Source organism: Falco peregrinus, chromosome 5 (genome assembly GCF_023634155.1).
Source record: "Falco peregrinus isolate bFalPer1 chromosome 5, bFalPer1.pri, whole genome shotgun sequence".
NCBI lineage: Eukaryota > Metazoa > Chordata > Aves > Falconiformes > Falconidae > Falco > Falco peregrinus.
Window position 1 is genome coordinate 24078132 of NC_073725.1, and position 23092 is coordinate 24101223.

The 23092-nt window shown below is 37.3% G+C and overlaps 1 protein-coding gene across 7 annotated transcripts in view; it reads left to right on the forward strand.

Moving 5' to 3' along the window:
- The window catches only part of SUGCT (succinyl-CoA:glutarate-CoA transferase), a 338348-nt gene that overhangs the window by 13324 nt on the left and 301932 nt on the right, over window positions 1–23092 (forward strand). For all 7 annotated transcript variants that reach the window (XR_008747493.1, XR_008747492.1, XR_008747491.1 and 4 more), the window contains exon 6: window positions 1012–1132. Coding sequence is in view for 4 of the 7 variants with exons in the window: in XM_055806142.1 (XP_055662117.1) it covers window positions 1012–1132 (121 nt within the window). In the remaining 3 variants the exon portion in view is untranslated. The remainder of the gene's footprint in view (window positions 1–1011; window positions 1133–23092) is intronic.

Consider the following 23092-nt stretch of genomic DNA (forward strand, 5'->3'; position numbering starts at 1 on the left):
GCTTTTGATTGTTGTTATGATGACAGTAGTTTATAGAAGCTGGTCTAATATACTGTATGTATTAAGTGGACATCGACATGGTAGTTTCAGAGAACGTGACGCTCATCAGCTGCAAATAGCGTTAAGAAACTAAATGTCCTAGGCTATGCTTAAAAATGTGTGCACAAACGTGGGTACCTGTCAGGGAATAGTTCCAAAAATTCCAGGGGGCGAGTGGGGTGCGACCAAGAAAAAATACTCAACGGCCCCAAGGCATACATCTTTCAGTGTGTGGTTCTTTTGCTTTGGGAGTTCTTAATTTGTGTTAGTCGTCTTGAAACTTGTATATGTGTATTTTTAACTTTTATAAGATAAAAAGATGCAACTTAAAGCCTGTTAATATGTTATTTAACTTCAGTGGATTTTTGGACGAGGTCATTGATCTAGATGCGATGGAGAAAGTCGCATTGCAGAGCGTGACAGCACTATTCTAATTGAGGTGACTGTTCATTTTAACCCAGTAAAATTTTTGGGCTCGCTATTCTGTTTCTACATGCAGGAAATGAGATATGTGTCTTCTGTTACAATAATTGTATTCAATGATTTTAAAATGAAAAATAATTTGTAAGTTTATTTCTATGGTAGAGGTAGAATATATTAACCTTTATCCTTCACGTTTTCTCCCTTCTTTTTCTCAAGCTAAGGGCAGGTGTAAAGGTGATGATTGTTCTGTAAACTATCATCAAGTCGTGGGACATTGATGTGATACCGATAATGTAATTTTATTATAGTTTCATCTAGTTGCTTTAGGATTTTGACAGTTGTCTTTCTAGATATGCAGTGTCTCTAATATGTAGTTTGCAGAGATGCACAGTCTAACAGGTAAAGAAAAATCTCTCTAGGTTTGTAAGTTTTGTCAGAAAGACTGGAGCCATTTTGATTAGTGAGATTTTTAAATTAAGTTACATGAGGAATTTATTGAAGTTTTGGAAGTTCATTAACAAATCTTACTTGTCCTTTTCTTTTCTAAAGCTTGCAGCAGTGTCTGACGTTTTCGTGGAAAACTACATCCCTGGGAAACTGGCTGAAATGGGTCTAGGTTATGAAGACATTAAGAAGATTGCTCCTCACATAGTGTACTGTTCAATAACAGGTAATTTCAATTGCTTGTGTTAATTATTTCCTTTATTTCAGGAAAAGTTTTAAAAGTCATGTGGTAATATACAAGTATATTATTTTGATGTCAGTTAAGATAAATCGAAAGACTGAGAGTTTGTTCAGTTCAAAAACAGGTATAGAAAAATTGGGAGGTAGCAACCATGACGACAGCTTGTAAGTTGTTCAACAGTGGCATTACCATGCCAGCCTGGAATGTTCCTGTTGACTTCAAAGGAGCCAGGGTTGGCAGGGCTGCTTGGATTTTCCTTTGCACTAGCTGAAAACTCAGATATTTTGAAAAGTTTCTTCCCCCTGCCTCCAGCTTTACATATTGCAGGTTTCCAGTCTGGTAACCTTAGTGTTTGTTACTGAAGCACCTCTCTCTTCACAGTTGCGTGGTTATATGTTCGTGGAAGTTTTACACTACATTCTGTTGCCTGATAACTGAAATGGTAGAACAGTTGTAGGTACCTTATAAATGCTGGGGAAAAATGAAAGGAAAGTAAACGTATGAATATCAGGAAATGCATACATGTAAAAATAATTTTAAGTCTGAAAAATCACTTAAAAAAAACCCCAACTGAAAATGCCCCAAAAATCTTGATCAAGCACTAAAATGGAAGGATGCCTGCATGTAGTCTACTGTTAAAATAGAACTAAATGAAAACATGAAAGTTACAGGTATTTCTAGATTGGTTTAAAGTCTTAGTTACAAACTTGTTATGCCTCTGAATTTCTGAGGAATAAGTGGCTTTGGCTTTTTAGTTACTCTGTATTAATGTTGTTTAATAGGAACCAAATAGCTTTTCAGTCTATTGTGACGTATATATCATCTTTGTATGGTAAATGTCTGAAGAAGACAAGAGCAGAAAGGCAGTTCAGGGCTTGCTGAGAATCTCTTTGTTTAAACACATTTTTAGGTTGGTCAGTGGCTAGTTACCACAATGTTTTTCATATTTGCTTATGCATGTAATCTCACAACTGGAATTTGTCAAGTGGTTTTTGGATATTTATTTTTTGCTTAGCTGCTGTACCCATAATTAATGAAAAAGAATATAAATTATATCCAAGATACAATTTCTGTGAGGTAATGGCCTTTGATTTGGTAAATCTGTTTTTCCATTCGTACTGCATGTTAACTTTTGAGTGCTTTTGTAGTTTACTGATAATAAACAAAATCTGTACTTGAAGTCAGGGCCTAAGGAAAGATACTATTTAATTTCACAGATTCATGGAATTGTTTAGGTGGAAAGGACCTCTTGAGACCATCTAGTCTAACCCCCCAGCTCAAGCAGGGTCAGCTACCGCAGGTTTCCCAGGATTATGTCCAGCTGGGTTTTGAGTATTTCCACAGCTGCTCTGGACAACCTGTTCCAGTGTCTGATCATCCTCACAGTAAAAAAGCTTTTCCCATGTTCAGGAAAACTTGTCTGTTGCCTCTTGTCCTGTCAGTGGGTGTTACTGAGAAGGGTCTGGCTTCGGCTTCCTCTTGCTCATTCCCACCCACTGGCTATTTATATGCATTGCTAAAATCCCCCTGCGCTTTCTCTTGTTTTGGCTGGAGTCTCACCTGTCCCGCCCTCTCACCACGTGTCAGGTGGTCTAGTCTCTTAATTGTCTGTGTGGTTCTGTGGTAAACATGCCTCTGATTTCGTATTTGTCTTGCACTGGGGAGCCCATGACTAGATACAGTACTCCAGGTGTGGCCTCACCAGTGTTGAGTAGAAGGGAAGGATCTCCTCCCTCAACCTGCTGGCAATACTCTTCCTAATGCATTGCAAAATATTGTTGGCTGCCTTTGCTACAAGGGTGCATACTTCTGTATGTTCTGTTTAAAGTGCTCCCTAACTTCCTCCACTGAGGGTGAGCCTTTCTGCAGACTTCCCCTCAAATCTCGGGGGCCTAGGACTACCAAGGGCCGGCTTTCATGGTAAATACTGAGGCAAAGAAGGCATTCTTCATGTCTTTTTGTCACCAGTTTCCCTGCCCCATTCTGCAGTAGGTCCGTGTCTCCCCTAGCTGTCTTTCTGCTGCTGGCTTGCTTGCAGAATCCTTTCTCATTGCTTTTTGCATCTTTCACCAAATTCAACTCCAGGTAAACTTTGGCTTTTGTAATTATATACTTGCACATTAAACAGTGACTGTACTCCTAAGTTACTTGCCTCTGCTTTCACCTCTTGCACGCTTTCATCTTACTGTGAAAACAAATTGGACAAAGATCATATAATTTTGCTGTTGAAAGCTTGAATATCACAGTTTACAGTTATACATAATGAAAAACACAAACATAAAAAAATACATAACTAAAGGTTCTTTTTTTTATTTATTCATGGACTGTGATCATTCGAGGTTGAAGGTATTTGGGAAGTAAGAGGTAAGTGGTGTTTATCAGATGCCTATAAAACAACTTGGGATCTTCAATTATAGGTGCTTAAGTCTTGGACATCCAACAGGTGACAAGGAACATCTATTTAAGGATGATGCACCTTCTAGGAATAAAGGCAAAATCTCTAATACTCTTAAAAAAAAGACAGATCATAAACCAATTAAGTCAAGGCAGAAAATAGGAAAATCTCAATCTAAGCATATTAAAAGAAGCAACCAGACTAGGACCAAATGTGCATTTGTCACAGAGAAGGCATGATGGTGATACTTGGGAAGTAATTCCCCCCCCCCCCCCCCAGTACGGCAAAAAACCTGATTTAAGAAAAAATTGCTGCTTGATTTTTAAAAGCTCTGTGGCCTGATTCTAGATATTAGAATTCAAAACAGTTTTGTGCTGTGGTTGACTCTACTACATTCAAATATACCTTTTGGCTTTTTTGCAAAGGAGGACAGGAAGAAACTATAAGAGGTTTGATGTAGTAATGCTTAGCTTAAAAAACCCCCCAATGAACAGTGAAGAGGAGATCTAGTAGTTACAGTTAAAATACCTACTGATAAAAATTGCTTAGATTAGGAGCTCAGATTAAAACATGGAAAGAGACCAAGAGAACTTTTTTGTTTGTTTGTTTTTCCATCAAAAATAATGCTAGACAAACAGCAAAGGAGGTTGGTAAAAGCATTAAAAGATCTTTATGGTAGCAAAGTTCTGTACACCATGATTTATTATGGGGAAGGTTAGGGAGTTTGCGTACTTGAGCCATTTTCTGCAAGGGATCAAGTTGGAAAACTTCGTTAATCTGAACATCTAATATAAAAGACTTTTAGAACAAATTGGTAAATGAGTATTTATAAATCACCTGTAGCACTACATCCAAGCAAGGTGAACTTTTGGTCTGATCCTGTGTTTTATTAAGACATGTCATAACTTTGCCAGTGAAAACACACACATGTAACATCAAGCTGTTCATGTAAACATAGCAATTAATTCAGTTTCATTTTCTAAAGCAAACAGTGAACCTAATAGGCAATCCTTTACTTTTGCAAGGCATGTCTCACCCATGTTGCTTGCTATTCATGGTGTTCAAGTGCTTTTCTTTTTCTTCTGGGTTCTTGGTTGTGGAGGCCTGTTGAAACTAGTGGGATTCAGTACAGAAATTTGTCTGAGAGCAGTGACTTGGATGTTTTATGCTGGGTGTTGCAATGTTTGACCCAAAACCCAGGTTTCTGTAAGCTGAGACATCTGAGTTGGATGGCTGGTTTTGTGAGAGATTGGTGCAGAAAGCAGGTAACTGCATTCTGAAAGGGCCACCAAGAAGTGCTCGGTTCCCCTGAGTTGAGACAGGAGCTATGCTTGTGACAGTGTAAGAAAATAAGGACTGGTACTGAAGCAGAATGAACTGAGACACGCTGAATCTAGTAGGTTCCTGAGAGCTCAGATGTAATATTTGGGATAGAAAGAAACTAAGAACACAATCTAAGGTTATTTGGTAATGCCTTAGTTATGTGTATATAAAATGCCTAGCTAGGGATACGGAAAATATGAGTTAAGGAAGATGCAGAGAGCAGTATTGTTTGTCAGATGTAAGAGATGTGCTGGCCTAGAACACTGAATTAAATGGACTGGTTGTCTTCCCAAATGTTGAAAACGGTTGAGACAAATCATCTTGGTTACAGTAACCCCTTTTACGTCTAAACAGTGGGATTTCATCCATCATTTGGCATTTCTTGTACAGGCTGTGCAAGAGATAATAGAAATATGTTCGTTTCCAAGCCCTCTCTAGTTTGCGGTCTTGTGAAGTTTAATGCATTCACAATATAGCGTGAATTATGTTCTGAGGTCTTTGAACAGAGGATAGGAATAGTTTATACTATTTAACTCAGTTGAGTACGCTTTTTTTAAGGATGTATTTTATTTATCATGACTATTGTTGACAGACAAAATTGTGTTGGTGATTTTTAATGACTGTCATGAACTGTATTACATTTTAGATGTGAGAATATGTAGACAGACATTTTGGCATAACATTCAATAATAAGTAGGTAATCAAGAAATAAACATGTCCAGTATGTCAGAATCGGAATGTTTTTCCAAGTTTAATTTTTTATTTTCTTTGATTTTCGTGTTAGCATATATGCTGAAGACATAGCTGATTCATTTAATAAATTACAAAAAAGTACTGGACACTACTTCCCTTATCCAATTGGTTAACTCATTATTGAGAGTGGATATCATCTGGAATGTTTTGGTTTCTTATTTTTGGAACCATATTCCTTTCAAGTTTAAACTTCATAGGTATGGAATGCAATCAATAAACAAGTTTTGAAGAAATTGGTTTCACCATATAGTAAAACATGTCTAGCAGCTGTGATCAAGATGTCTTTAAGTTTCTTGCTTGTTGTTTTATTTGTTTTTTTTTGTCGCAGTCACTTATTGAATGCAAGTGTAAATAAATCAAAATGGATATTAAAACTTTTTAAATTTAGGGGTTATCCAAATATATGGTATTTCTGACTCTAGACTGTACTGCATCCTTTCCTTGTGCTGCTCCAGAGAGTGTGCTCAGGTAGTTGCCATTCTTATCATTGTTACCATGGTTGGTCCTTCACTTTGGAGAGTGGTGCTTTCACTTTTTAAAGACTTTGTGACAAGGCTTATGTGAAAATAGGGGTCTTGCATTTGTCTTCAGACCTCAGTGTCACCGATAGCCTTTTTGTAAAGGCTCACCTTCTAGAACATTTTTATCCCAGTCACTGGCTGCTTCGGCACCTGCTAGCTGCATTTTGCGTTTGTGGTTACAATGATAGTAGCTGTTAGCCAGTTATGGATTAGGTTATTTGCTTGATCCCTGAAGCGGTTCAGATGCTGAATGAATGCTGTCCTTTTGAAACTGTTCCTGTGTGTCCTGGTACATTGGAATTTCTGTTTTATACTGCTTGACGTGGAACCAGGTGGGGCTGGGCTGTCTTCAGAGTATATTGCATTGCTCATGTGGTCATGAATGGCTCATATGTGTCATTTGTAATATAACACTTGTATGTATTCCATTAAACTTATTTCTCCTTCTGGATGGTAGGTAAAATATCATAGAGGTGTCATCAGCTTACTTCTCATTCATTATTTCCTTTGGCCTCCTTGCTTTAAGTTGTAGTATCACCATGAAATCTAGTCTAATCCCAATTGTTTTTATTGTTCCTCCTAGTGTCCCTTTCTCCTCACTCCTTGTGGCCTACAGACTAGTATTCCTATTCTTCTCAGCCTCCCACCTACACGATGCCTTTGTGCCCTCTTCTTGGTCTTTTTGTCAAATATATTTCCCTTCCTTCTTGGTCTGCACCCTCCCCCCTGCCCTTTCCTAGCCATGACTAGCTCAGCCAGTTCAGACTCTTTCCCTCTCCACTTCAGTTCCTCACTGAACATGTTTCCCTTGCTTCCTTTGGCTTCAGGCTTACATTTTCCTACCAACATCCTTTTCCAGCCCATTGTGTTCTCCAGTCCTTTGGAATCTTCATTCTAACCTCCATTTTCTTCTGTTTTTCTTTTCCTACACTGCAGTGCTAGCAGGAATCGAGCAGAGGGGATACTCTGTGCTTGCTTTTTGAGTGCTATCCTCGCGCACAGTAAGTGTGAGCAGTAAATACAAATAAAAACAGGACTAGAGCATGCTCAGTTGGTCTGTGGGGACAGTGTACATACATTTGTCAGAACAGAGTGCTGGGATGTATGGTATGATGGAACATGCATGCACTTCATGGACTGAATCTTTGGAGATTTTAGCCTTGAAGCCCTAAAATATTTCCTTGGAGAGCATATATGTCCCAGCCCCCATGATACCTTAAGCTAGATTTGAGGATTTTTCTAGTGGAGAGAAGATACAGCAGCATTAATAAAAAGCATAACCATGACAAAAAGGTCTCCCGTTCTTTAAAGTCTTCACTCTAAAGAGCAGAAATTCTTGGGGTTTTAAGCAAACAGCTCTAAGTTGTTTTTTCTAATGTAGCAAAACAAACCTGCTTCCCCCCCCCTCCCCCCTTCCCCAGTGTTGTGCTTAAGAACAGCAGAAACATTCTGTGAGAAATTCTGAAAACATTCAAAACTCTGATTGTTATATAGCTTAAAGATCAAGATTGGACTTAATTTGCATTAACAAAAAGCATTTAATGTACATGTATGGAGGTGACTGGTTCAGCTGAATGGGCATGTATTGTGGCAGAATATAAAATCTGAAAATCTGAAGTAAATGCTCCTTAGAAGTCAGAAGATATGCTACTTTATAACTTACCCAGATTTGAGCTATTTTTTTTTAAATACAGGAATAATATTTCTATGGAATTTCCCCTTTCTAGATTTTGGACTGTAGCAAGTTGTTAGTGAGAGTCACATGGAATACAGTGTGATTTTTCTTAAAGTTCAGAGTCACGTGTAGGTGAAGAGTTTAGACACAGGTAAGCCAGATGCAGCCTCCTTAGTGGCATTTTGGAAACTGATTAGCAACTGAGTTGCTTATCCAAACAGCTCTGATAGAATACATCCAGCCCTGCAGTGGCTGTTACAGGGTTGCAAGGATTTCCCAGATATTTCCCAATATTCCTGCTGTTTTGAGTGCTCTTGAGCTCCAGATTGCCTGTTCTAACTCACAAGTTGGCTTTACTGATGAGTGTAATATTAGAACTAGTTTAGATGTATTCGGCTCTGTGGCTGAGATTAGTTTAAATTTTTGACAATTGGCTGGTTAAAGTAAAGCATATACAGGTCTCTAGGGAATGTCGGTTCGTTGCTCTTGGTACGGGCCGGCTCGCAGTTTATTTCTGAACAGGAGGGGGCACTGTTTAAAAGGACAACATTGTCTTAAAATCAAAGCACTTTATTGATTGCCCCCCCCCCCCCCCCCCCCCCCCCCCCCCCGCCTTTTCTTAAAGCCTCTGAAGGCAATATGATTTGAAATAATTTTGTAGTTGTCTTTGAATGACGAAAGCTGCTACTCGCAGATTCTCAGCCCCATTCCCTTCCTCTGCTAAGCTGTGTGAATTGTGCTTACTTCTCTCTTGCCTACAGGTTTTGCCAAAAGATAATGCTCCTCAGGGCTTTTTGTCTCTTCCTTTTCTAGGAAGTAATGCTTCATATCATACGCAGGTTGCTTTGTATGCTGCTTGTAGCATTACAAAATCTTGTTTCAAATTTTATTTTCTGTCATTTTAGTCCTTAAATGCTTAGTTTTCTGCCTTTGAAAGAAATTTTACTCCTATAAAGACTCTTTGGAGTGATTATGCATGAAAGGAATTGAATACATATGATAATCATAGAAAATCCTAGAACTATTCTTAGTTAAACCAAGAGGAGCTACGAAGACAACATTTTGGGGATTGGTATTTTTATTAACTTTCTGTTACTGTAATAAATTATATTTCTTGGACATTTTCAGCCCCCACCCCAAAGAACTTAGTCTTAACTCTGAATTTATAAATACTTTGACTGTACTAAACTGTTAATTTGTTAGCAAATGGTATTGTTGTAAAAAGTAAAAAGTTAGGTAGAAAGAAGGCAAAACTTTTATAAAAGTGTTGTGTGTCACCTGAGTTTCATATGGGTCTGAATCTGGAATTGTATATGTGGCTTTAATATACATAAAGTCCTTAAGGTCCATAAATTGTTATCTTCAAAAATAATAAGTAAATCTTGTGTCTTGTGTGGTTCTGATGAATCTATGAGAAGAAAAATAGTTCTAAGCTCCACTCATCTACATAAAAGTTAATAGTAACTCAAAAGAACCAGCATTTGGTACTTCCCAGTACATCATCTTTTTTACGGGTAATTTGTTGTGGCTTCTCATGAGAGCATTTAATGTTATAGTTTTGATGTATATCTATCTTACTTTGCCCCCAGTATTTTCACAACAGGAAAGAAATGCCAACTGCAGTGTGATTTGCTGGGCAAAGGCTAGCTGAAATGTTCTTCACATCCTCCAGTTTGTTAACTAACTCTGGTAATATGTGGAATTGCCTTGGACTAGGTACTGTTTGTAGACTCCTTTTTACCAAGTGATGCTGGCCTGTAAAATTGTGGGTAACTTGGAGTGTCTGTGTCTTTGTGCCCACTCCTTCCCCTGACAAATGGCATGTGATTTCTAGGTGGTTATAGTCTAGATATAATTAGCTGGTACAAACTGATAGCTCCAACCTAACAAAAAAAAAATATGCTGTGTATTTCATAGTGATACCATTTGGCAAAATAATTTCTTGATGCTGTAAATTCTTTATTGATAGCATACAAGTAGAAAACTGAGTTGTATTCAAAAGCTGGCTCAGTGGTTGCAGTTGTCACTACATAATAGCAGCTATAGAAGTGTTCCTGATCATTAATCTGTTCAAAAGTTATTAAAATTTGTGAACCAAAAATACTAAAAAGAATTTTTATTTTTTGGTTTTGTAACTAAAAAAAAAAAAAAAAGAGACCCTAAAACTAGGCAGAACAAACTGGAGGGGAACACAAAAATAAAAAAAAAAAAAATAATAAAAAAGACAAAGCCCACATAACAAAATACGTAGGCTGGTTGAGCCAAATAACCAATGCAAGCAGGATGATGCGCAGAATTAAATGGAAATTAGAAGAATTAACTGAGAATTTAAAGCATTAAAACAGTCTTTTAAATACGTTAGAAGCAGGAATAATTTGGAGAATAAGGTAATTAATGAAGCTGGAAGCTGCAAAAAAGAGGATTGATGTCTTGGTACTGGTCTTCAGTAAATGGTGTTCATAGAGAACATTTCAACAGATGTCTTGTTTTCTAATACTAGAAGACACTGTATGAGGACTGGTATGTTGGAGGAGGCATTGTCAGAACAAACTGGGTGTTGGGCTTCCAGTAGCTCTTAATGTGGCCTAAGAACAAGGAGGCAGGTCTGGTAAACTGCGAATGTTGTACCTCTCTTACATAAACACAACAATCACAGGCTTACAAGCCTTGAAATATGAACTTAAGTGCTGACAGTGATTGAATAAAGCATTTGGAGGGGAAAAAATTGTGAAGCTTCTACCTGAGCTTGAGTTGATAAAAGCAGAGCCTTCCAGCATTAGGAAAGAAAATCAGGCCTTTCCAATCTGTTAGTTTTTGCGTTATGCAGTTGGAAGATGGATGGATTAAAGACTTGATCTGTCAGGTTTTTTTGATAACTGCCCACTCACAGACAACTTCAAGCTAAGAGAAATTAGTAATCGATAAAATAGTCTGAGAACAGTTTTTGACGAGTTGAGTAGCAGACTGAGGATTTGTGGAAACAAAAATCATTATTGGGACAATATAATTACCTATCTACAACAGCGTAATAAACCTTGTGCTATGTATTTTGACTATAGTAAAGTTTCTGACACTTTTGAGTAATGCTTTCATAGACAAACTAGGAAAACGTGATGTACAATAAATAAAAAAAGTAGTTCAGGAGTGGTCACAGTCTCCCTGACATCTTAGCTCTCATGGTACATAAATAATTATTATTGGTATTTCATGAGTGACATGGAAGGCAGTACACTGTTGCTGGATACTTTTTTTCTCAAAATAGGTGATGGAATAGAATGTGGATGAGCCCCAAATCCTCATGTGATCATGAGCTACAGGGAATTTGTCATGGGTTTTAGAGCTGAGAGGCAGGAGGCATCTGGAGCTGATTTACAGGTAGAAGACATCATTTTCTTAAAGCCTTATACTCTTTAAAATTGCTTTTGGGGATGTGGCTAACTCAGAAGAGAGAGCTCACTTCAGTTTTTCATGCCTTGACTCTGCTCCGTTTTTCTTCCCAAAGCCGGGGATTTAAAGCACCCCAACATCCCTGTGTCAGTACATGCACATGTGGTGAAATCGTGGTGTAGAAGCTGAGCTTAATGGCCTGAGAGCTCCATGCAACTCTGAAGGCCCACAAAGCTGAAAGGGAGTAAATCTATACAGCATGATTATAATTAAAAATAGCCTTGACCAAATTGTTTACACAAATAAAAGTGCAAGGATAGAATTGAAGGTTGGAGCAAGTCCATTATACTATGCTGAATCAGAAGTAATCAAGTCCTTATAATATAGCATGGAGGACATTGCTTTAAAGAGGGGTTCTCAGAAGGCTTGGTGGTAACAGTGGGGCATGATCGAAGCTGAACACAAGTCAATGTCAGATTGTTAGATGAAAGACTAGTATCATACTGCATTATATGAAGACAAATATGGCATAAATGACTGTTTCTCTGCCCTGCTCCACACTAGTAAGGTCTCAGTTGGAAGGCTAGGTCTGCTACTGTATTTCAAAAATTTTTTGGACAACTGAAGAGAGTTGGGAGAAAAATCTGAGCAATCTATAGGTGAACAGCATTGCATATTGAAAGGTAGCTTGGAAACTTCAGTTTTTTTCCTTAAAAAAAAAAAAAAAAAAGCTGCTGTGATCAGAAGAAACTGCGGTAGTCATCTAGCCATCTCTTCCTAAAGCATTCTGTATGTTTTCACATAGTAGTTCTTAAATTAGGATCCTGATGGTATGTGAAAGCATAAAAAAATAATTCCTTGCCTAACCTGTAGAAATAGCTAAACTACTTCTTGGTATTCAAAGAATGAAAGTATTAAGAAAATAAAATCTTAAGACAAATTCTGGGAGCTAAAATAAGTGTTCAGTCATGACAGTTGGAGAAGTAGGTTGTCTTTGGTTTTCAGAGAGTGAAGTAATTGGGAATGCAAGAGCAGCATACAAAATAATAAATGGTACAGGTACAGTATTAGCCATTTTCTTTCTCAAGTGTAATAAAGGCATCTTGTGAAGCTGGAAGACTGGATATTTAAAACCGGTAGTGCATCACAGAGAAAATTTTGCCTTTTAATATTCTGCAGAGTTTGCTGCCTGATCTTCTTAAGAGAAGGAGTAGATAATTATATAGATCAGGAGAACAGGCACAATTATTAAGATATTCTCTCAGAGGGTTTGGAACAAGCCAGCAGATAACTAGTGACTCTTTCAAACACTGAACTAAGTGGTGTCAGTTGTATGTACACCTCAGGACCAATATGTGAAAGAAACTCAATCAAATGTAATGGTGGTCTGATTTTGAGGAGGGTAGGTTACTATGACCTTGCAGTTTTTAGGTACAGAGAGATATTAATTGAATACTTCAGCGCTTTTCTGCCTTGTGCTGATGTGCTGCTTTGTAATTCTCAGTGGCAACTACATGTTTGTACAGACTGGGAACTGGTTTCTTCTGCGGTAAAGAACTAGCTTTATGGCATGCAGCTTCTCATGTGTAATTACTCTGATATCTCAGGTGGCCATCAATGTATAATCAAATGTCCTGATGCTTTTAAGACTATTAATTCTAACTATTCTGCAAGAATTGGGAACAGCATTAATTTATAAAGCACAAGGGTTAAATACTGTAGAGCAATTGTCTCGTAAAGAAGTTAAACAAAAAGCTATGATTGGAAATTTGCTTGATGTCAATCAAAGCCAAGGAACTAGTTCTCCCTATGCTGCCAGGGAGTAGGACAGTTTTTCAAACTATCATTCCTTACTTCTTGTGTTCATCATACGAATAAATTAGCTAAAGACTCTGATGCAATCTCTATTTGCATTATACTGTGTTTGCAAGCAGAATTTCTACAATTTAAATGTCAAATTTTCATTTTGGCTGAGCCACTAAACCAGAAAACTTTAATATAAAAAGGCAAAGAATTTGCGTATGTGAAGAAACTAATTGGCAGAAATGCAGATGCCCAAATATTACTTCAGTGATGTAAAAAAAGTACTTTTTTTTCATTATAATTTAGAAAAAAAATCAATTGTTTCTCTGAAGAAACAATTCTTGTTTCTAAGAAAGCAATCAATCACCATGGTGGTGTGTTGGTTTATCGGTGGTGGTCTTATGTGGTAAATAGGTCTGGTGGTAAATTCCCTGAGAGAACAACTTAGATGTGTTTATGTAGCTTCTTTCCTTTACAAAAGTGAGTTTATGAGGCCAGTCAGGATACATTTACATCACTCGATAGTGTTGTGTAGGCAAAAAAAGGGAGCTGTCTCTGAACTAGCGTGGTAAATTGGCCTTCGGGTATTATATTTGCATTGCTTTTGTGGCTTATTGGTTGTGTCATTTATCATGGTGTAGCAGTGTGTGCTGTCAATGTACTCTCATGACATCTTTAGGACCAAAAGATGAATTGTGTAAACACAAAACTTCAGGAAGGAGACTCTGAAAAGAGAGCCATTGATTTAAAGGGAGGTGGTGCTATAGCTGAGGTTTCTGAAAATTGCCCTTATTGGTTTAGGGACAATCACATTTTAAGGACTTGATTTGTTTTGGCAGTAATGTTAAGCTATTATTGTGCCTCTACTTCACTCTTATCTTGTAGACAGTCACCTGTAAAGTCCCCCAAACTCCTTTTGCTTGGCACAAAACTCATTCCAGAATAGAGTCTGTTGCTTTAGGATTGGCACTTTGTAGCCAGTAATTCTTTCCAGAGTGAAATACTTTGTATATGAAATATAAACTGCAATCCTAACCTCATGAAATTTAATTGTTGTAAATGTTATTTATGTATAAAAGGAATCAAATGCTGTTATAACCTTCCAGCAGTTGACTGCTTTATTCAGAAATGAATTATGAGGACCGGTGGAAGCTTTTAATTTGTTTCTCTGCCCGTGGTGCCAATTACTATTGTGCTGAAGCACAGCTATGCAAGCAGAGGGTTCTTTTTGATACTGTGCAAGGAATTTGATCCTCATTTTTGCTGCTTATGAAGGTCTCCTAAATCTTTCCTGCTGTTTTGTATCATAGGTGATCCATCTGCAAACAGGTGTTTACCTCTCTTGCTTTCTTGGACACAAATGAAAAACATTTATATGAGTGTGTTAGACCCAGTACTCTCCCCTGCCACCGCCTCCCCCCCCCCCCCCCCCCCCCAGCCCCTGCTAGGTTTAGTGGTGTATTTGGTGTTTTTTCTTAATATAAAGTTAGGTTATTTTGTGCTAATTTTTACTTTTACTGGAAAAAATGTAATCCTAATCATTCTGAGGAAGACTGGAAAAAAATGACTCCACTGTTAATCAGATATGCAAACAGATGACAAAAAATGGGATTACTTTGAATTACTTCTACTTTATTGTTCATGTCTTTTAATACTCCTTTTTAAGGGTCGTATCTTTTAGAAGCCTGATTAATAGGATTTGAATTTCTGGAATTGCTTGTTAAAATATTGTGATGTTGTTCAAAATCTTCACAGACTTTTTTGTTGTTTGTTTGTTCTTGTTTATGTTGTAATTAAGTTGAAAGTGTCTGCTTAGTCTAAGCACCTGAAACTTGCAAAGGTTTTCTGTGTATCTTACCCCTAGTCAGTTGATTCGGGAACTGTCATGTAACTTTACCTATCAATGACAAACTTAAACCCGTATCTGCTTACTCAGGAAGACTGTCAGCTGCAAACTGTTGGAAGCTGGGAGAATGTTCAAGAAAAATATTAGATAGACTTATCCTGTTCGTGTTGGCATCAGTTTTTCTCAATTGCTGGAGACAGTGTAAGTAGCTAGATGTGCCTTAAGTCTGATCTAGTGCACTTGTTTTCATATTCCTGTGCTACTCTATGCTTTTCACCTAAACTTTTACACCCATTAGACAGCACGAGCACAGATTTGCTGTGCTTTTGGTCCATTCAGGGTGTTATCGATAGAACTGCTGCCCAAATACCAATTGCAGGACTAAAGCCCCTTAAATAGACCTTTACAACCCATTTGGAGGATGTGAGTTGCCAAAAGGTCACAAAATAGAGTATGAACCAGCAAGATATGACAGAGATGTGTCACAGAGCAGTTCAGCTTGGTAGCTTGTAACTGGAGAAGAATCAAGATGAACTTGACTCTTGGAGTCCTTAAGTTTTTCTAGTGGTGATGGTGACAATGCTTTCTAATGTGTTTTACACCAAAAAAGTGTGTATTCAGTTCAGGAGTGATTGAAATATAAGTATCACAAAGGTGCATTTTTAGGGTGTTTCAGAATAAAACCAAACTTTAAAAATATCTCCTTATACAGGACTAATGTAGTTATGCTCTGTCAACACACAGAACCAAAGGATAACTTTCCTACTTAAAACATATTCATGTTGCTGGTAGGTTTATATAATTTTTCTCTGCTGCTTGCAAAACTAGCATACTGGGATGCCAAACAAGTCTATTCAGAAGAGGAGTCTTCTGTAAAATTCGGTTGACAAACCTTTTGGAACTGAGCATGAGGCTGTTTTCTATACCACAGGCTTCTGTCAGCACAGCTGTGTCGATCAGGGGTGTGAAGAGGTGTGAATGCTGACAGATTTAGCTGTTTTGGCAGAAGTCATTAGCAGATATGTTATCATATTTACAAACCTTTTCTTTTGATGGTAAAATTGGTCTGCTCAGAGATGTGTCTCCGTAGTTTTACATTCTTGTATGAGGTATGATTTGGTCCGGAAAGTTGTATTTGCCCTATGCTTGTGCTTTGCCAGTACCTCTAGAATACTAAAGGCCACGGTCATTGATACAGACAAAACTTCCAAAATGTATTGGTAATCCAAACTAATATGAAAAGGGTGGAAGGTGAAAGGAGGCATGTTAAAACAAAGGTTGCTGAAAAACAGATGGGAGCTGACGGGACCCCTTCTCTGTCAGTAGGATTGATATCCTTGTATGATTCAGATCTGCTGTGCACCTCCAGTAAGATGGGCTTTTTAGCTGAGTGACACTAAACTTTGAATTTCTGCTGCTTCTGTCATCAGCACACTAGCGGCAGCTAGAGTGTGGGGTTTTTTTCTTTTTTTTTTTTTTTTTCCTTCCTTCTGTGATTGAGCTAGCCTTTTGCCCTGGCATTAAGCATCCTAGCAGGAAGGCTTTGCTATTTTGTTCCACTATTATTTCTTCATTCACACATAGCTTGCATGTCTAAAATACTGTGAGTTTAGGAATAAGAAACAGTTGAAAATGAGTGCTGTTCTTAAACACTGTGTTCCTATTCATTGTTCAAAATGAAGCATATATGAAGTTTAATGAACAAGTCATAATTCTTCCTTGCTTTAAAACTAAGTATTGACTTTCAACTGTGCATGGAAGTAATATTTTTCTTATGACTTCACGCTCATTGCTTGTTCTTTCATCTGAGTACCAGTATTTTGTATAAAATCTGAAACTTCAGGATTTTGGACTCTGTCCTAATGAAGAATACCATAGCAGACAGAGAGCCTGTGAGTCATAAGATTTGACACTGGGTTAGTTTACAGTGAATGAAACCAGATTAGGCACTGAAATCCTGGATATGAACAGCATAGCAACACAGTACAATTGTGGAGACACTTACTGATGGCTTAATGTTTATTTTTCAGTAGCTATTATACTTGGACTAGTGCCTAGCTAAGTTAACAGAAATAAAGCTGGAAGATTTTAGGCGGCTTCAGAAGCCTTGCAGTAGGCTTTTATAAAGCAGTATTTGTTGTGTTTAAGCTTTAATATCCTAAAGAGAAGACCCAAGAAAAGATCACCAAACATTTTATTTGTTATTACTAAAGATTTCTCTGCTGGTTTCCAAACAGAATTATTTTTTTCAGGGAATCTCCTGCCTTGTGACCTTCTTACCTGTTTTATGTTGTTTTATTAGACTTTTTTTCCTTGCCTGATAGACTTATTTCGTATGAAAATCGCAGGATTTTTTTTTTGTTTTACTGTTTAAAATGGTGTTGTTTTGAGATTCACCAAAGAATTGAATGTGACTTATTCAAATGGCACAAAGATCCAGTGTCTCTGTGCCCATTCATGGTATTTTCTGTGGGTGGTGTTAGATTGGTAGGAAGACTGTTAAGTAGCTGGTGTTGACCTGAAAATGTTTCCCAGTAAGCATATGGTCTTCATTACTTCTGTTTTTAAAATACTGTTGTAAAATAGAACATTTTATCAGTAGCTAACAAAGAAAAAGAAAACAGTTTTGGGTGGAGAGGACGCAAAATTTTGCAAAATACAGGCTATTTTTCAATTTTTAGAAACCAAAATGGTGGCAGTATCTGGCACTTTTCCATGTACTTGAACATTAAAAGCACTCTGCATCCCAGTGTTTATGTCAGAGTTGGCTGAAACCCGCTGATCTGCAAGTTGTCTTGTAGAGAAAGCTTTGTCATTGGAAGGTGTAGATGTTACTGCAAAGTAAGGGTGTAATGAGAAGAGGTTTGTGGATAACAGCATTCCTATAAGTGAAAGTTCTTGTAAAGAGAAGAGAATAATCTGTTTGTGATACATGGGACAGGAAGTAACTATTAAAATTTCAGCAAAAAAGATTCCAATTAAACATTAAGAAAAGCTTTCTGACAGATAGGATGGCTTTCTTGTCCAGGAGTAGAGTACTTGTGGATATTTCAAAGTCAAGATAGGGGTGCCTAGTGCCGTTGTGATAATGTCTGCATGAACCCTGACCACCTTTTCAGGAGGAGAATGGGAGGCCAAAATTTTGTAACATCTTGCAAACGAGTACATCTTTCAAAACTAATTTTATGGAACTGTGACTACGACATGCTTACTTGTATAGAACTATGTTCTTTGTACAGTATGAAGGAGTATTATGTATCACATACCTGCTTGGGTTATACTATATGATAGACAGTTCTTTTATTTCTGTCAAAGTCAAGTCATGATCTTAAGATATGTGGGAGTGAATTTGGTAATGAATCTTAAATTTTTATAGCATTCAAACTGAAAAGCTGAAATATAGTGAAAGACAAGGTATGGAAGTAAAGATACCATCTCCAGTGCTATGCATTGCTCTAATTCTATTACCTTTATTACAGTTCTGAAAACCTTCACAAAGTAATGTCCCAAGGTGTTTGAGTACTTTGTCCAATGTAAAGTTTGTTCAGTCTGAACAACTTATCTTGTTATATTTTATATCTTGTTATATTTTATATTGTATTTATTTACTTAGAAGGTGTTTCTTATCAATGACAGAGAATTTGATTAGAGGTCATTGTGTTAGGAAAATCTTTAGAGGGGAAAAAGACAAGTATGAGGAAAATCTTTAGAGGGGAAAAAGACAAGTATGAGGAAAATCTTTAGAGGGGAAAAAGACAAGTATGTGAAATACCAGCTGTGTCCACTATGGATTTTTTTTGTTAAGGCCAAAGATTCTTTTCACATATGACCCTTCCTAAGGAGCCAATTGGCAAAATCTGTTAGTACAAAAATATTCAAGTTAGGCAATACATTGAATTAAACTGTTATTAGATTCAGCTGTTTCAAGTAACCAGATGCATTTAGTTCTTACCACTCCACATATTAAATTCCTGTAAATGATCAGCAACTATTATATTTAACTATGCATTGTATAATCAGGGAATCTGTTAACGCGAAGAATATTCAAGATCACTTTCATATTTATTTCCAAAAAAAGGCTCTTGCAACTTCTCTTTATGTTCACTTAGTCTCTAATGTACTGGTAAGTTACTGCAACTTTCTACTTTCATCTGATCTGCAAGAACATTTAAATTTCAAGCTGAGATTTAAACCATCATTAGGTTGCATAGAAAATTAATGTTCTGTCAGGACTGCAAATGAAATTAATGTTAAAATTTGTGCTTTTTGAAATAGGGTGTAGATGTGTGCTTATTCTTTGAGATGAGTAAGGGTTGAGCTGTGTGTGTGTATTTGGTGTGTATAAACCAAAGAGAACTCGGGCTCAAAAAGTATCAGTAAAGTTGCCAGGTTGGAAGGACAGCCTGGAATTTTAAGAACTTACTGTATTCCATATAACTTGATTAATCCTCTTTGGGAGTTAAACTTCACAGATCTTTTTTTTTTTTTTTTTTTTTTGGAATTTTTGAAAAAATATTTGGAAAGTTTAGAAAGAATTTCATACTGATTTTGGGTTTGACACTTCTCCACCTTCAGCCCCTTGAGGGACTGACTATCTATTTGATCTTAGGGGAAGAGTTCAGGGTTACAGTACACACGCTCATGCGTGTGGAAGCACAGCCCCTGGGTGTAGCAGAGTGCTTAGTCAAGGTCAGCTTCTTAACTGGATGCTGCTGCACAGATTTGTCTGTCCACAGAACTATGTATATTCACAACAAATGAAGGTCTGTTCAGGTAATATCCACTTTAGAATGAATGTTTTCTGATTCAGATGACAAATAATTATGTACTTAAGTAGTTACTTTAAATTTCTGTCATAGGATAAAAATGTCCTTACCAGAGACTACTGTGTATCTGTGGCCTCAGAGCTGGGCCTTCTCTAAGGCCATCCTGGCACTGTACTGCTTGGCCATGGCAGTATAAATATTCATAGAAAATACACCTTGCAGGTACTCCTTAGTTTTACACATTTTTCACTACAGAAATAGCTAAGTTCTTAATATCTGTTGAGCTGAAGTTTGGTGTATTTCTGTTGACTCCTGGCTGATGCCCAGCATTTAGCCAGGTGCTTCTCAAAAAAAAATTGCTCTCCTACCTTAGCAGTAATAGCATGGCAGAGGTGTGTGGCTGGGGTTCTGCCAGAGTTGGTGAGGACACACAGAGGTTAGGCAGCTCACCACGGTATGTTGCTAGTTTCTATGCAAGTTTTATGGCATGGATAGATTCTAGAAGAATGGCATTGCTACACTGCTAGGAGTAATTGATGTCGCTATTTAAAATTAGCTTTTACAATATAAGTATTTGGAGTCATAAGGTAAACTTTATCTATACTGAGCAGGGTACAAGGAGTGAGCTGTTGCCTTTAAGAGTGTGTAGGTAAGAATATTTGTGTAAACCGAAACAATATTGGGGAATTTGGGTGTGTCTCAGCCTCCTTACAAGATGGGGGAAAAAGTTTGAGTACTTAATCTGAGTGTCATCTAAAAGCTAAAGCTTTTAATTGATTTTTTTTTTTTTTTTTTTCCAGAAAAATGGTTACCATGTTGCATTTGATTTCTGAGGTCATGTAAAAGAGTGCCTCCTTCTAGACTGGGAAGCTGGTGCTGCCTTAAAATTCAGTGCCAAGCTAAACTTCAGCTGACTTAGCAAAAGAGAGTGATAGCGGCATCTCTTAGGTAACTACAGTTTAGGTTATGGAGGCAAGAACTGCTTTCTTGTAACTTACATTTGGTTTATCGAAAGGCTAGAAGAAGTTTTCAGGCTTGATTAAAAGCCTCTTGAAAAACAGGCTTGCGTTGTTTGAACCGGTCTGTGGCTGTGTCCCAGAAGTGTGGTTGGTGTTTTCAGAGCAGTTGTGTGAGGCTTAGTACCCAGATCGCATGAAGACTGCATGTAGTTGGATAACTGGCGGAGGCTGTTGTTCGTTCCCTTCTAGTCTTTCAGTAGGTAGATCCTAGTAGAAAGTTTTGCATTGATTTAATAATTTTATTTTAGCTTTGCCTTCCAACTTATGACACCTGATTTTGTTTAAATATAGTGTTAGAATGTCTGAATCGGCATGTGTAAAAGCAATAAAGTAACTGATATATTTTACTCATTCAGAATTGTCAATTGGGAAATGAAATGTACTTGTCAGATTGTTGGTCAGATTTTATGCCTGCTGACTTAAGTTTTTTCGGTTTTTGTTTTTTTTTTTTTAACTCCTTTTATCTCTCTTGACAGTTTGCTCTGACTTCACCTTTTTCGTATCGGTTCTGATCTCCTGTAAGTTTGCCTACCCAGGAAGTTGTACTTCCTTTCCTTCTGACCAACACATGGCAAGCATTTTCCAAAAGTCTTTACTCACTTTGCTAACGTATTTGGCAGCACTGACATTGCAAAGTTTCATATAATGCGTCTGTTAGATTTTTGGCTTTTGTCATCACAGAGAATTGCTTGTGTTCTTCTGCTTGTTTCATTAATCTTTATTAAGTAAAGATGTAAGCTGTCTTTAATTGAATGTTTTCTTTTGGCAATAGAACAAGTCAAAAGGTGTTTCTCATTAATTTGTTATTCAGCAGGGATAGCCATCTATCTGGATTGAATTTGTGACAATGTTTAGGCCCTATTTGTAGAAATGCCTATGCTGAACATATTTTTCTATGTTTTGCTCAGAATATCCTATACAGACTGATTTTATAATGTCATTTGTCATGTGGGAATTGAGCTACAGGGAAGTGGTCTGTGTTGACAGCATGTCTCCGTGTTGGTTTTTCCTCTCCCTTAGTACAATGTGTTTTATATTTGGTCTTATAAAGTTTTATCATGCTATCAAATCATGAAGAAGTGCAGAAATGATGGCGTTTGGTTTTCTCTAGCATGTGATACAAATATTTTGGACAAAGGTCATAATGAGAAATGCTGGCCCCCATTTTTTTTTTTTTTTTAATGACACAGAAAAGGATATTCAGAGTTTCCTGTAGCAGTTAATTACAGGGCAGGGTCATCATGAGCTTGAAAGCAAATTGAATTGAAGAAATGAGAGCAGCGATTTCAGGTGTTGCATGACTTCTTTTGTCTGCCTTCCAGCTCCCATGCTTTTAGTATTTTTTTAAGATTTACTTCTTTCTCTGTTGTTTCGTAGAAGGTGCAAACTGTGTTTATGACCCACTATCCTGAGGGAAGTGTTAAATTGCAAATCAAATGCACAAACCTGAGAAATGAAGAAGCATTTCTGTTAAACTTTGTTAAAATCCCGAATGAATTTAAGGTAACCTACATAAAAATATTGGTGTTAGGGTGATTGTCCTTCAAGTGATGATATTGCAACACATTGGCGCCCGTGTATTCCAGATGCTTTCAGGCAGCTCCTAGTTGAAATGAATTGTTTTTATACACGTTAGGAATCCTGTCATCATATTGTCAGTAACTCCTAAGCAAGGAAGCAGGATGTCCAAATGTGTGTTCAGTACACGTCTTGGAATAGCGTAGGATCTACGGACACATGGAACTTTGTCTGGGACAAAGTTGTTTATTTGGTTTCCCTGCTTTCTTAAAATTTATGAAGTCTGCCATAAATGTAGCTTAAAATCCCACTGTCATCTGGAGAAATGAAATAAAGCTATGTTGTATCTAACATAGTATTATAAAGCTAAACCTGGAAAGACACATTAGTCTGTTTTTTGAAGAGTTCTTTTTGGAAACAGTTTTTGCTAACATTTTTAAATTTAGTGTGACATTTTTGAGCATCTGGCATTTGGCAGCTTCGCTACTAACACTTTTATGCAGTCTAACTGCTTTTACTGTTATTACATTTTTCCTAATCTTCAGCCTGACCTTTCTCACTTCATAATATTTATTTCTGTCTCTCAGAAGAGAATCATTTAGTTTAGATTCCAAAGCAAAGTATATCTCTCATGTGATAAATATATTGACCTTTTTAAGGTGGATAAACTAGCAGTAGCTTGGTATGACAGTGTTATTTTTTCCCAAACTTTTGTCCCATATGATGCCTGTAAATACTATCATTTTTCCTGTGTTATGTGCCAAAGCTTGAGTGCCATCACATGGCACTTGTGTACTTAGCACAGAAGTGATTAGCTTCATTGTGTCAGAGGTGACTTCTGCCTTACAGGCTAATTGGCCCCCTTTCATCAGAGCAAGAATGTCACACCAGCCCAAGAGAAGTAGCTAAGATTTATTTCCCATTGAAGAGTGTCTGTTT